At 35.1% G+C, this 14,662-nt stretch overlaps 1 protein-coding gene across 3 annotated transcripts in view; it reads left to right on the forward strand.

Moving 5' to 3' along the window:
* Rabep1 (rabaptin, RAB GTPase binding effector protein 1) overlaps positions 1-14,662 on the forward strand; it is a 113,509-nt gene that overhangs the window by 56,509 nt on the left and 42,338 nt on the right. For 2 of the 3 annotated variants that reach the window (XM_046424999.2, XM_046425000.2), the window contains exons 4-6: positions 1,439-1,599; positions 5,074-5,193; positions 12,255-12,414. In XM_046424999.2, the coding sequence (XP_046280955.1) occupies positions 1,439-1,599; positions 5,074-5,193; positions 12,255-12,414 (441 nt within the window). The remainder of the gene's footprint in view (positions 1-1,438; positions 1,600-5,073; positions 5,194-12,254; positions 12,415-14,662) is intronic. The other variant, XM_046425001.2, reaches the window with a different exon arrangement.

A 14,662-nucleotide genomic window follows, 5' to 3' on the forward strand; every position in this document is an offset into this window, starting at 1 on the left:
TGCATTTTCCACATTTCTGAGAAGATAATGACAAAAATGAAATAACTTCTCCCTGAACCTTTGTGATTGTAGAATTAGTTAACATGATAAATGTGACTCCTGCAGTATCTTCACATTTGTATGTCATTTTTTCCTTAGTGTTCTTTGTGAGAAGACAAGCCCTAATTCTGAGTCTCTAGTTATCAAGTAAAGATTACTCTAGGCTTCCTTTAACAAATCTGATTATAGTGGTTTCCTCAAACAGGAGTTAGTTTTTCTCATTAAAGTTCAGCAGGTAATCTAGGACAAGTTAAATGGTCCTGTGATGTCACTAGAGTCCCTAACTTCTGCAGTCCTTCTGTTCCTTCATCCTTGCATGTGGTTTTCAACTTTGTTTTTGCCTCATAGCTCACAAATGATTGCTCTTCCTCTAGTCTGCATCAGAAAAGCAAGTTTTCAAGAAACTACCAACATACACTCCCCTCATACTTTGTTGACCAAGTGTATAGTCACCATAATTACAAGGAAACTGGAAAGTGTAGTTCCTATTTTTATTTTTTGTGGTGTGGTAATCCAACCTAAGGCTCATGCATGTGAGAAAAGCACTGAAATACACCCCCAGCATGAAAATGTTTATTTTATTTTTGTGCTGGGGATTGAACTTAGGGTTACTTAACCATTGAGCCACATCCCCACCACTTTTTGCATTGTTGTTGTTTTGTTTTTGAGACAGGGTCTTGCTAAGTTACTTAGGGCCTCGATAAGTTGCTGAGGATGGCCTCAAACTTGAGACCCTCCTGCCTTAGCCTCCAGTGTCACTGGGATTACAGGGTGTGCCACCACACCTGACTTGAAAATGTAGATTTTAAATTGGGCACATTGACTTCCTAAACAAAACTTGGTTTTATTAGTAAAGAAGACGGAGTGAAAATTAATAATCAATGTGTCTGTCACATAATGTTTTAAGATTACATTTAAATGTAAATATAAATACTTCATAGAATTTATTTCAATTAGTATCTTTGGTTATAGTACAATATTCAAGAAATAAATCCATTTCCTCCACTTCCAGGTATTTAGACATGTTGTAATTGTCTTGGGTGCCTTGATGGTAGAACACAGATTTTGGAGTTGACTTTTGAGTTCAAGCCTTGTTTATTTATGGTTATGAAACATCGGGTAGACTATTTAATCTATCCTTTGGTTTCTCATCTGTTTATAAAATGTATGTCATAGATTTATTATGAAGATTGGAGATCATAGCTTAATAAAGCCCTTTAATTCTACATATAATAACTAAAAAAAAGGAAAACAAATTAAAAAAAAGAACTAGGAATGTTAGCTTCATTTTTGTGTGAGAGTTAATAGATTTTCAGAAATTAAGCATAAGATCTTTTTATGACTACAAAATTTTAGTGTACCAATGCTTAGACATGAAATACGTGGTGATGTTTTATAGAAACAGTTCGAGACTATGAGCACCAGTTTCACCTTAGGCTGGAACAGGAGCGAGCACAATGGTCACAATATCGAGAATCTGCAGAAAGGGAAATAGCTGATTTAAGAAGAAGACTGTCTGAAGGTCAAGAGGAGGAAAATTTAGAAAACGAAATGAAAAAGGTACCAAAGAATATGTTCATCTATAGAAATATTTGAATCCAGGTGCAAGTGCTTTAATGAATATGGTTATAGTACTAGATAATGTGTTCCCCTTCTCCTAGACAATGCATGTGACTCACTCCCTTATCTTCAAATCTCTGATTAGACATGAGCACCTCATGAGGCTGTCCTGACCTCCCTATTTCACATTGTAATCTCCCTTTCCCACCTACCACAACTCCTGAGTTCCCATATTTTACTCCAGTTTTTCCTCTTTCCATGTCTTTCACATAATGTATTTTATATTAAAGTAATCTTTAAAATATGGTATATATAGGAGCTGGGATTGTGGCTCAGTGGTAGAGCGCTTGCCTAGCACGTGCAAGGCCCTGGGTTCGATCCTCACTCAGCTCCACATAAAAATAAAATAAAGATATTGGGTCCAACTACAACTAAAAAAAAATATTGTGTGTGTGTACACACACACACACACACACACACACAAGTGCTTGCCTAGCATGTGTGAAGCACTGGGTTCAATCCTCAGCACCACAGTGGAATATTATACACACAATGGAATATTATTCAGCCTTAAAGAAGAATGAAATGATGACAATTGCCAGTAAATGGATGGAACCAGAGAATATTATGCTAAGCGAAATAAGCCAATCCCAAAGAACTAAAGGCTAAATGTTTTCTCTGATATGTGGATGCTAATTCACAATGGGGGTGGTGAGAATAGAAGTATTTTGGACTATACAGAAGGGAGTGAAGAAGGAGATGGGCATGGGGGTAGGAATAATAATAGAATGAATCAGAGATTATTACCCTATATGCATATATGACTGTACGACCTGTGTAACTCTACATCATGTATAACCAGACGAATGATGTTATAACTCCGTTTATGTATGATGTGTCAAAATGCATTCTGCTGTCAGTGTTTAACTAATTAAAACAAATAAAAATATATTACAAATAATAAAGTCATCTTTATAAAGATTTCCTTAGAATTGTCTCAATTTAAATTCTTGGGTTATAGTAAAATATCGAAATAAGTCCCTTTTTTCCTACTTTCAGGTAGGTAGATAAGGTGTCATGTTGTATTTGTCTTGGGGACCATAAAAAACATCCTATTTCTTTATAAAACAATGCATGTATTTTTTTAAACATTTTTTTAAAGTTGTCAATGCATCTTAATTTGCTTATTTATATGTGATGCCGAGGATCGAACCTGTGCCTCACACATGTCAGGCAAGTGCTCTACCCCTGAGCTACAAACCCAGCCCTCAATGCATGTATTTTTATAAGCACATATTTCTTTAAAATAGTTTGTTTTTTATTGTGTTTATTATTCGCCACCTTTCTTTGTTAGAATAAAATTCCATGTTAGTAGAAATCTTTTTTATTTGCCTAGAATAGAATCTAACACATAGGTTTTTTTTTAATATTTATTTTTTAGTTGTAGTTGGACACAATACCTTTATTTATTTTTATGTGGTGCTGAGGATCGAACCCAGGGCCTTGCACATGCTAGGCGAGTGCTCTAATGCTGAGCCACAACTCCAGCTCCACATAGGTGTTTAATAAATGTTTTTTGCATAAGGCTCATTGCTTAATGATTGCACTTAAACCAAAATTTTAGAACAGGTGTCAGTTTTCCTTCTTTCTCAGTTTACCTTGGTTCCTGTGTGACAGAATGCTTGAGATATTACCATCTAATGCCTGAACACAAGGCTACTAAATATGAGACATTTTATCATTGAGAAAATATAAATAACCTTTTGCCCAGTTTGATAATTAAGCTAAGTATTTTTTTATTTATATATATACATATTTTTAAATATACATACATATTTTGTTATTGGACCTTTATTTAATTTATTTATTCATTTATATGTTGTGCTGAGATGGAACCCAATGTCTCACCCATACTAGGCAAGTGCTCCACAACTGAGTTACAACTTCAGTTTACATCCATGTTTTTAAAACCACATTATCTTAAAATTTTCAAAATAAATTTTTGTCAATAGGAGCATGATCTTCTATTACTAATCCAAATAATGTACATATTTGTTACTTCTGTAATATGCCACTTTGTTATTTAAAGTGCTTTAATTTTTAAAATAAACTTTACTTTAGAACCATTTCTGATTAACAGAAAATTTATAAGATAGTAGACAGTTCCTGTATGTTCCATGCCCAGTTTTTCTTATTGATTTTTATATTAATATGATATATTTGTCACAGTTAATAAACTCATATCCACTCATTATTACTAAGATACATTCTTTGTATTCAGATTACTTTAGTTTTCACCTAATATCCATTTTTTTCTGTTCATAGATCTTTGTCCGGGATACCACATTGACTCTTCTTGATTATTACAGTTTCTCAGATTTTCCTTGCCTTTAATGACCTTTCTTTGATTTTTAACGATGCTCTTTAAAACTTTGTTTACAATGACATCTAACACTTGGAATTGTGAGGTTATATTTGTATTAATAAATAACTATGGGGGCTGGGGTTGTGGCTCAGTGGTAGAGTGCTTGCCTAGCATGTGTGAGGCACTGGGTTCAATCCTCAGCACCACATAAAAGTAAATAAATAAAAGGTCCATTGACAACTACAACTAAAAAAAAAAAGATAATAATAAAAAAAGAAATAACTATGATACACTTTTTACTTTCTCTCACCTTTTCCCCCTACCTCCAAATGATCTTTGTCAAGTGATCCCAAACTAACTGTGAAGATGTTTAAAACTAACATGTCTTTTCCAAACAGTACTTAGTTCAAAATAAAATAAATGAAGATTGTAAGGATTTAAAAACAAAGTGAATATGAATTGTTCTTTTCCAGGGGATATGTTTTTTTTTTTTTTGAAAGTCCCTTTTATATTTGTGCGTATGTTTCCCTGTCCTAAACAATTTGGGATAAATTTTTGCTCATTTACATTGAGTGACTAAGGTTAATTTTCATATTTATTAGCGGGAAGAACTCCAGCTTTTCGAGTTGTCGTTTCTCTGTATGTGTGTGTATGTATATATTAAAAAATGAAAATTTAGTTTCTCATCAGTTTACTAATTTATAGTAATGGATTATTAGTATATTATTATAAATATACTAATTTATAGTAACGTGTCAAAAGAAAAATAAAGAAGGGCTGGGGATGTCACTCAGTGAAGAGCACCCGAGTTAAAAAAAAACAAAAAGGAAATTATGTTTTATTAACATAGTAACCAGGAGTTGAAAAAATATTTATTGTGTGCATTTTCGGTTATACATGAGATACTTACTAACTCAGTTACTCAATTAAAAAATCAATTTTTCTATTTCAAATTGTAAATTAAATATTTGGCAAAACCCTGATTATGACTTGACATTTAAAGTTAGATTCAGTTTAATTTTCTGAATGTGAGTAAAGTGCTTGGTGTAGTTATTTGTAATACTAGTTTTTATGAGTAAGTTGTACCATTTAATTCTTTTTAACCATAGGCCCAAGAAGATGCTGAAAAACTTCGGTCTGTTGTGATGCCAATGGAGAAGGAAATTGCAGCTTTGAAAGATAAACTGACAGAGGCTGAAGACAAGATTAAAGAGCTGGAGGCCTCAAAGGTTGTGAAACATTGAAATCCATCTGCCCTAATGCCATGAGCAAAATTAGAATCATTAAGGGGGAAAAACTAATTTAGACTATGAGTCTTAAAAATCTTGCTTTTGGCGAGCACGGTGGAGCACACCTGTAATCCTAGCCACTCAGGAGGCTGAGGCAGGAGGATTGTGAGTTCAAAGCCAGCCTCAAGCAACTTGGTGAGGCATTTAGCAACTCAGTGAGACCCTGGCTCTAAATAAAATACCAAAAAGGGGCTGAGGATGTAGCCCAGCAGTTAAGCACCACTGGCTTCAATCCCCGGTACCAAAAAAAAGAATCTTGCTTTTGTTTATAATATAAAAAAACTGCCTGGTTGAGAACACCTGTAATTCCAGCTACTCAGGAGACTGAGGAAGGATTGCAAGTTGAGGCCAGTGTGGGCAATTCAGGGAGACCCTGTCACAAAATAAAAGGAGCCGGGCATGGTGGCGCACACCTGTAACCCTAGCAGCTTGGGAGTCTGAGGCAAGAGGGATTGCAAACTCAAAGCCAGCCTCAGCAACATAGTAAGACCCTGTCTCAAAATAAAAAATAAAAAGGGATGGGGATGTGGTCCCTGGGTTCAATCCCTGGTACTAATAAATAAGTAAGTAAGTAAATAAAATAGAGTGAGGATGGGGTGGGGGAGCTGGTGATGTACCTCAGTAGTTGAGTATCTGCCTTGCACATGTGAAGTCCTTGGTTGAATCCCTAGTCCCACCACCATCACCACTAAAGCAAACAAACAAACAAATAAAAGCATTGAGATGATTTCTCTCTTATGGATATTTTAAATAATTATAATAATGATGTCCTATCATAAATTGCTACCTTGTTTCAAATTTAATGCTTATTTTCTTATCAAAATGATTCAATCTCATTAATTTTTTTTATCTTGGAAAATAAACTGTTCAATGTTGACTGTTTTTTGATGCCAGCCCTAGACTTGATCTTTTAACAAGAATGTAACTGTAATAATGACTGACTTTGTTGTCCATAAAGACACACCAGAGAAAATACAAATGGATTGTTGGAAATTTTATTAGGGCCAAGTGTGGTAGTGCAAACATCTAATCTGAGAGATTTGAGGGCGCTGAGGCAGGAGTGTCACAGGTTCAAGGCCAGCCTGAGCAACTTAGCAAGGCCCTAAGCAACTTAGTGAGATTCTCTCTCAAAATAAAAAGGCCTGGGGATGTAGCTCAATGGTAAAGTGCCCTGGGTTTAATCCCAGTAACAAAAAAATGAAAGTAGAAGTATAGCTCAGTGGTAGAGTGCTTGCCTAGCATGTATGAAACTCTGGGTTGGATCTCCGGGACCACCAAAATTAAAAAAAAAAAAGTAAAGATTAAAAGTAGGAAAGAAACAAATAATGAAAAATGATAACAGCAGAAAACAGGAATATAAAAAAATGGTAATGTATCTGTAATCCTAGTAAATGTAAATTGAGACCTACTAAAAGATTTATCCGTTTAACTGATAAACGTAAGTTGATATTGCTTATAAGAGATTCACCTAAAATAAAACCCCAAAGTAAGATTGAAAATAAATACAACTTAGATCCTGTCTCAAAAAGAAATAGGGTATAAAAAAAAAGAAATAGGGTATAGATCAGCAGTAGAAGTTCTCTGGGTTCAATCCCCAGAGCCACAAACAAAGAAAAACCAAAATAGAAAAATATACTGTATAAATTCCAGCCAATAGAAAACTGATAGAGGAAGTGTAATATCAAATGGATAGGATAAGGAGGAAAAAACTAATAAAGAGGGAACCTATTTAATAATTCATCAGTAAGATAATTATGAACTTGAATGTGCCTTATGTAGTCTTGAAATATGTGAACTAAAAAGTGACAACTACAAGGAGAAATTGACACAGTTACAGTACGCAATTTGAACTGATCTTTAGAGCAAGGAGAAAAAAAATATTAGTAGGGCTACAGGAATTTTGAAAAATCAGGATCATAATTTAGATTTAATATACACATCAAATTTAGATTTAATAGTCAAAAAAGAAAGATAATATTTTGTAGAGCATAGAAGTTAAAATCTCAGCATTTAGTAGTGTGGGTGACCTTGGGAAAAGTTACTTAATCTTACTCTGTTTTTCTTTTCTCAGCTATAAAATGGGGACATTTTATAATATCCTTTATAATACCTTATAAGGATATTATAAGGATGGTTCGAGTTAATAAATATGAACCCTTAGGATAGCATATGGGATATATTATTATTATTAGATACATTATCCTTTTCATGATATATATTAGCATTATGATACATTAAGCTTTTTATTTATTTATTTTTATTTTTTGTGGTGCTGAGAATTGAACCCAGGGCCTTATTCATGGGAGGCAAGCACTCTACCAACTGAGCTATATCCCCAGCCCATTAAGCTTTTTATAGTGTATTTTCAGATACATTTTTTTCATAAGGTCAGAAAGGAATTGTTAACAAATTTCAAAGAATTGATGTTCTACAGATCCAGTTGTCCAATCCCAGATTATTCAGTTATTCACAATAAAAAAGATAGTCAAAATAAAATGCTTGGAAAAGGGGGGAAAATCATGGAAAAAGTAATCACAAAATATGTAGAGTGATGGGGATATTTAGCTCAAGAATATTAAGGAAAAAAGAGCTAGGCACAGTGGCCTACGTCTGTAATCTCAGTGGCTTAGGAGGCTGAGGCAGGAGGATCATAAGTTCAATGCCAGCCTCAGCAACGGTGAGGCATTAAGCAACTCAGTGAGACCCTATCTCTAAATAAAATACAAAATACGGCTGGGGGTGTGGCTCAGTGGTTAAATGTGCCTGAGTTCAAACCCCAACCCTAACCCTAACCCATGCCCCCAATTCCCCCCAAAAAAATGTAAAGGAGAAAATAATAATGGTAAAAACCGAAAGTAAGTGGAAGGAAATAGTACAAGTAAGAGCAGAAGTTAGTGAGATAGAAAAGCAAAAGAATAATAGAGAATAATCAACATATGAGAAATTGGAAAAAGTAATTAGACAATCTCTAATATTAAAGTCTTATCAGGAAAAGTGAAAAAATTTTCTAATCATTAGAAATGAAATGGGACATGATTGCAAATCCTTAGTTAAAAATAGTAAATGCTACAGTGATATACTAATAAACTTGAAAAAATGAAATGAAAAAAATTCTCATGAAATATATTTAGTCAGAATTTTCCCAAGATGACATAGGCAAGGTAAAGTAGTAATTATTGAAGAAAATTAGTCTAGAATCAAATTTTTGTTCTTCCTGCCTCCTCTTTCCAAGACATTAAACTCAGTTGATTTTCCAGGCACATTTTTCAGAATCTTTTGGAAAGAGAATCCTTATATTTTACACACTGTGTCAGAGAATAGAAGAGGAAAAAAAATTCTCCTTTCATTTCTGAGACTAGTAGATCCTTACTATAATGAACCAACACATAGAAAGGTAGTATAAGAAAACAAAATCATAGATTTGTCTCAGGAATCTGGAAGTTAAATTTTTTTTAAACATTTGTTAAACTGTTGGGGGTAGGGGTGGAAAACAGCCAGACTTGGTTGTGTACATCGGTAATCCCAGTGATTAGGGAGGCCAAGGCCATAGGATTGCAAGCTCAAAGGGCCCATGGGTAATCTAACAAGTCTCTGTCTCAAAAGACAAACAAAAACTGGAGAAGTAGCTCAGTGGTACAGCACTAGCCTGTGTTCAATCCCCAGTACTAAAGAAGAAGGGAAAAACATATCACAACCAAGTAGGGAGTATTCCCAGCAACTTAAGGATGGCATATCATTCTTTCATGTATCAGGATGGCGTATTACTGTGATGTACCACAAAAAAGACTGCAGAAGAGCAATGTTTGTCTTGGTTTCCGAAGGCCTTTGATAAATTTAAACGTTAAACAAAGGGCTGTTTATCAAACCTTCAGTAAGCACAGTTAACAAATGTTTAGCAGTGTTGGGAACACTATGTGGAGACCTGTGCTCAGGAATTTTGTTGAGGTTGTTTTTGTGGTCCTAGATGATATAGCAAGGCAACATAAAGAAATGAGAAGAACTGGAAAGAATCTGATGAAACTGATTTGATTGTCTACATAGAAAAGCCAGAAAATGCACAACAGATTGTTAGACCAAGTAAGAATTCAACTAGTTGAAAGCTGTTCCAGCAAGGTCAACATAAAAAAAAAAAAAGAGATGTTTCTATACTCCAGTAATGTCCAATTATAGAATGTAGCAGGAAGAAGGATCCCATTCACAATAGCAGAAAAAACTCTTGATTACCTAAGAATAAACAAAGGTGGGTAAGACCTTTATAGAATACATTATAAATGAAGACCTGTGTGTATACTCCTGATAAAAAGCATTGTAAAGTAATCGGTATACTCCCAATTTAATCTGTAAATTCAGATTAGATCATAGCATTCCTACAGGGAAATAACAGATCAGGAATACACCCAGCAAAATTTTAAAGAAGACATGGCAGTAGACTTGCTCTACCTACTATTTATTAAGATAGTTTGTCCCTGGTTTCTGGATAAACAAATGGATCAATGAAACAGAATAGTGAGCCCAGAGATAGATTCATATGTCTGGAAATTGGTAAGTGGCAGGTGACATTACAAATTAGTGGAGAAGGGTGGGCTGCAGGTATAGCTCAGTTGGTAGAGTGCTTGCCTCGCATGTACAAGGCCCTGGGTTTGATCCCTAGCACCACAAAAAAACAACAGCAAACAAAACCAAGACAAATTAGTGGCGAAGGTACAGATTGTTTGAAATATACTTTTTGCTGAACACTGATGCATACTTGTAATCCCAATGATTCTGGAAGTGGAGGCAGGAGGATTTCAAGTTTGAGTCCGGCCTGAGCAGCTTAATGAGACCCTGTTTCAAAATAAAAAGGGCTGGGATTGAAGTTCAATGGTAGAGCACCCTTGTTCAATCCTCAGTATAAGGGATTGGGGGCAGGAAGATTTTCAAATAGTTATATGTTCAGAATAAAGTGAAATGAACTTTATACCTTATGGAAATTAATTTCGGTTAATTAAAAATCTAAAAGTGAAAATTAAATCTTTAAAACTTTCAGATATTAAAAAACAGTATGGGGCTAGGGTGTGGCTCATTGGTAAAGCACTTGCCTAGCACGTGCAAGGCCTTGGAGTTCACAAATGTGCATACAAAAATTGGGGTCAAAAAGAAAACACTATTGATTATGGACAAAACACTGACAAATTTGGCTACCTTAGAATATAATATTCCTTGTTAAAAGGTCTACAAAAAGTTGAAAAAGAGAAGCTGTAGACTGTGAGAAGATATGTATAGCTCCTATTCCTGACAATTAATAGCCCAAATTTATAAAGATTGCCAAGTCCGTGCATGACAAAAGGCCCATTGGCAAAACAGGTAAAGTATATGAATGAGTAGCTACAAAAGAGGAAATTAGATAGTCAAGGAATGTAAAAAAATAATATCTGGCTATACTAAGAAATCAGAAAAATACAGATGAAAGTGGGATACCATTTTAACCAGGTTATAAATCTTACAGAATAAATTTGTTACATTCAACTTACTGCTGTAGTGTTTCAGCTACTGTCATAACATCAGATCCCAAGTTCACGATTTTGGGGTTCTTGATGTGGGGGAGTCCTTGTTACTTCTTTCTACTTTCTCCTGATACCATATGGATCTCTCTCTCTCTCTCTCTCTCTCTCTCTCTCTCTCTCTCTCTCTCTCTCTCTCTCTGTTTTTGTGGTACTGGGCCTCATTCAGGTTTCTCTTTCAGTCTTTCAGTGGTTTGTCCTCAGCTATGCTATTACTCTGTTACCTGGATTTTTGTAGATGTCCGTAAGTTTTTGATGAGTTGTTAGGGTTGTAGAATTCAAAGAAATAAAAATATTATGCTGCTGCTTCCACTATCTTCCCAGAGTCTTCTTAATAGCTTTCAAATATTAGAAATTCACTAATTTTTAATTCAGTTGAAATCTTTATTCTAAGAAGTTAGAGCTGGTAGAGTTAGCAGTTGTATACCGTCATTTATAATGGCTCTTTTGTCTCTTCATTACCATTTGATGATAACAGGTGTCAGGGAAAGCACTTTGCTTTGTTTGGTTAGTGCCTTGTGGTTGACTGACGACCTCCAGTAAAGCATCAAATTGCAGTGTCAGTAATCATTTTAGTCTGACTAGTATGGTGTAATGGTCTAGGAATAAGGATAACTGAAAACAGATAAGCCAGCTGTTTGAAGAAATAGAAAAAGGCTGAAAGTGACCTTGAGTATGAAATTAGATATAGTATAGCCATGTAAAAAGCTAAAAGTTAACTAAATGGTTAGAATTTAGAATGAACAATTTATGTGAAAGTATAAAAAAGTGACTTACAATCCTAGATTTTCTGGTTATATCTATTTCAAATATTAGGCTGTGTTGTTAATATTCTAGGTATTACAGTTTAATTGTTTAACAAAAATAAAGCACTTTATAAAATGATGTGATTTTAAAAAATATTATGCCCTTATGTGATTAGTGGCACATAAGGGCACTACTTCTCATCAAGACTTCCTTTCTTTTAATTTCCATGAATAAGTATTGGTGAAAATTTCTCCTTTTTATAAATTTAAGATATTTGGAATTACCTTACCAGAAATTGAAGAAAATCAAAGTTACAAGAATAGGTTGTCATTTTTATCTTTAGAAATTAGCTGCTATTTAAAAAACTCAATCCATACCTGATGTTACTAAGTATGGGATAAAATAAGCACCTGCATTGCTCTGAAAATGAAAATGGAACTTTTTTGAAAAGCAGACTATAAAACAATTATGTGTAATTTCAGTTGCATATTTATTCAGGTGATGGAATTATGGATAACATCTATTAATTATGTTATTTTCCAAGTTTTCTTTCATAAGTATGTATTTGTTTTAGAATTAAAATTATTAATGTTAATTTTGTGTATACATAAATTTATGTAAAAGTAAATGTAAATTTTTTTCAGAACTTACCTTTTTTTATTTTTTTAAGTACTGGACATTATACCTAATGTAGAAACTGTTGTGAAATTTCAGTTTGATAGATGCATCATCTTTCAGGTTAAAGAACTGAATCATTATTTGGAAGCTGAGAAATCTTGTAGGACTGATCTAGAGATGTACGTAGCTGTTTTGAATACTCAGAAATCTGTTCTACAGGAAGATGCTGAGAAACTCCGGAAAGAATTGCATGAAGGTAAATATATGTTCTAAATATTTTTATTTCAGTCTTAAAGATAACTATGTTAGCAATTTGATATTAACTAATAATAACAAATTTTGAAATTCCAATTCAAGCTGGGCACTGTGGCACACATCTGTAATCCCAGCAGCTTGGGAGGCAGAGGCAGGAGGATGGCAAGTTCAAAGCCAGCCTCAGCAACAGTGAGGCATTTAACAACTCAGTGAGACCCTGTATCTAAATAAAATACAAAATAGTGCTGGGGATTTGGCTCAGTGGCTGTGATTCAGTGGTCTAGTGATTCAGTTTAAGCTTTGTGGTCAATTTGAATGTTCTTATGCAAAGCTGAAGCTGTGAGAACTACTAAAGGTCCTTGGATTGATAGTGCTTTTGTGTTCCTCCATAACTTCAGCAATAACTGTACAAGGTGTGAGCTCTTAGCAGAAAGATAATAAGGCTGGAAATGTGTGCTTATACTGCTTTTGCTTGCATACCCTGTTTGATGGATGTGAATTAGCAAAAGTGAGAATGCGATTGAGAGGGCAGACAATCTATTCTGTGGGCCTTATTAACATTCCTTTTTTTAAAACAGTACTGGGACTTGAATCCAGGGTCTTAGACTTGCTAAGCAAGCACTCTTTCACTGAGCTATATCCATAGCCCTCTTTGTTTTTTATTTTGAGACAAGGGTCTCACTAAGTTACTCATGCTGGCCTTTAATTTGTGATTGTCTTGTCTCAGCCTCCTGAGTTGCTGGGTTACATGTTTGCACCATTGTGTCCAGTTTAACATCCTTTTATTTTTTCCTAGTTGTGGATATTGAACCCAGGACCTCCTGCTTGTTGGCAAGCTAACCCCCAGCCTCCACCCGCTTTTTTATTTAAATGTTTTTAGTTGTACATGCAGCGTCTTTATTTTGTTGATTTACTTTTATGTGGTACTGAGAATCAAACCCAGTGCCTCACACATGGAGGCAGGTGCTTTACTGCTGAGCCACACCCCAGCCACCACCCCCAGCCCTTTTTGGAATTACCTTACCAGAAATTGTTTTACTATTTATTTATTTATTTTTGTTTTATTATTTATTTATTTATTTATAACAGGCCTGGGGATTGAACCCAGGGGCACTCTACTACTGAGCTACACCCCTAACCCTTTTTTAAAAAATACTTATTTTTCAGTTTTCGGTGGACACAACATCTTTATTTTATTTTTATGTGGTGCTAAGGATCGAACCTAGCACCCCGTGCATGCCAGGCGAGCGCGTTACCACTTGAGCCACATCCCCAGCCTAACCCTTTTTAAACTTTGAGACAGCCACACTAAGTAAGTTGCCCAGGCTGGCCTCAAACTTGTGATCTTCTTGACTCAGCCTCCATTGTAGTTGAGAGTAGTTGTAGATATAGTTGTAGATGTTCATATCTATATACTCAGTTAACATCCCTATTTTTTTTTTTTTTTGGCACCTGGGACTGAACTTGGGTACTTGACCACTGAGTCACATCCCCAGCCCCATTTTGTATTTTATTTAGAGACAGGGTCTCACTGAGTTGCTTAGCGCCTCGCAGTTGCTGAGGTTGGCTTTGAACTCTTGATCATCCTGTCTCGTCCTCCTACGCTGCAGGGATTATAGGCGTGTGCCCAGCAGTAACATCCTTGTTTTTAAGGGACTATTTTGGATTTTACTAGTCTTGTAGGAGAGTGACGTATACATTGACTCTGTATTTTCTAAAACAGGTATGGAAGGAAAAAGTAACCCTAAAACTTACAAATGAGCTAATTTTATACACTAAATAACAACGTCTAGCAGCAGATTTAATAACTGCTTTTTTTCTTTTTGTACTGGGAACTGAACCCATTTAGCCTTTTTATTTTTGTTTAGAGACAGGGTCTTGCTAAATTGCTGAGGCTGGCCTCAAACTTTTGATCCTCTTGCCTCAGCCTCCCAAGTTGCAAGGATTATAGTTGTGCTCCACCATGCTGGGTTTAACTACTGTCATTTTGAAATAGTGTTGTGCATAAATGATACATTAAGAGGTCTGCTGGATTGGGGATATAGTTGGTAGAGTGCTTGCCTTGCGTGCACAAGGCCCTGAGTTCAATCCCCAGCACCCCCCGCAAAAAAAAAATCTGCAACAACTGTAGTACAGATAAAAATATCTATGATTTCTAATGATGGTCAAGTCATGTTTTTTCTTCTACTGTATTGCCTAGACTTTACAGTGAAGGAAATGGTGAATTTCAGTTAGAGAATATTGAAAAT

This window comes from Marmota monax, unplaced genomic scaffold (genome assembly GCF_021218885.2).
Source record: "Marmota monax isolate L192 unplaced genomic scaffold, Marmota_monax_Labrador192_F-V1.1 WCK01_AAM20220418_F8-fsc00218, whole genome shotgun sequence".
NCBI lineage: Eukaryota > Metazoa > Chordata > Mammalia > Rodentia > Sciuridae > Marmota > Marmota monax.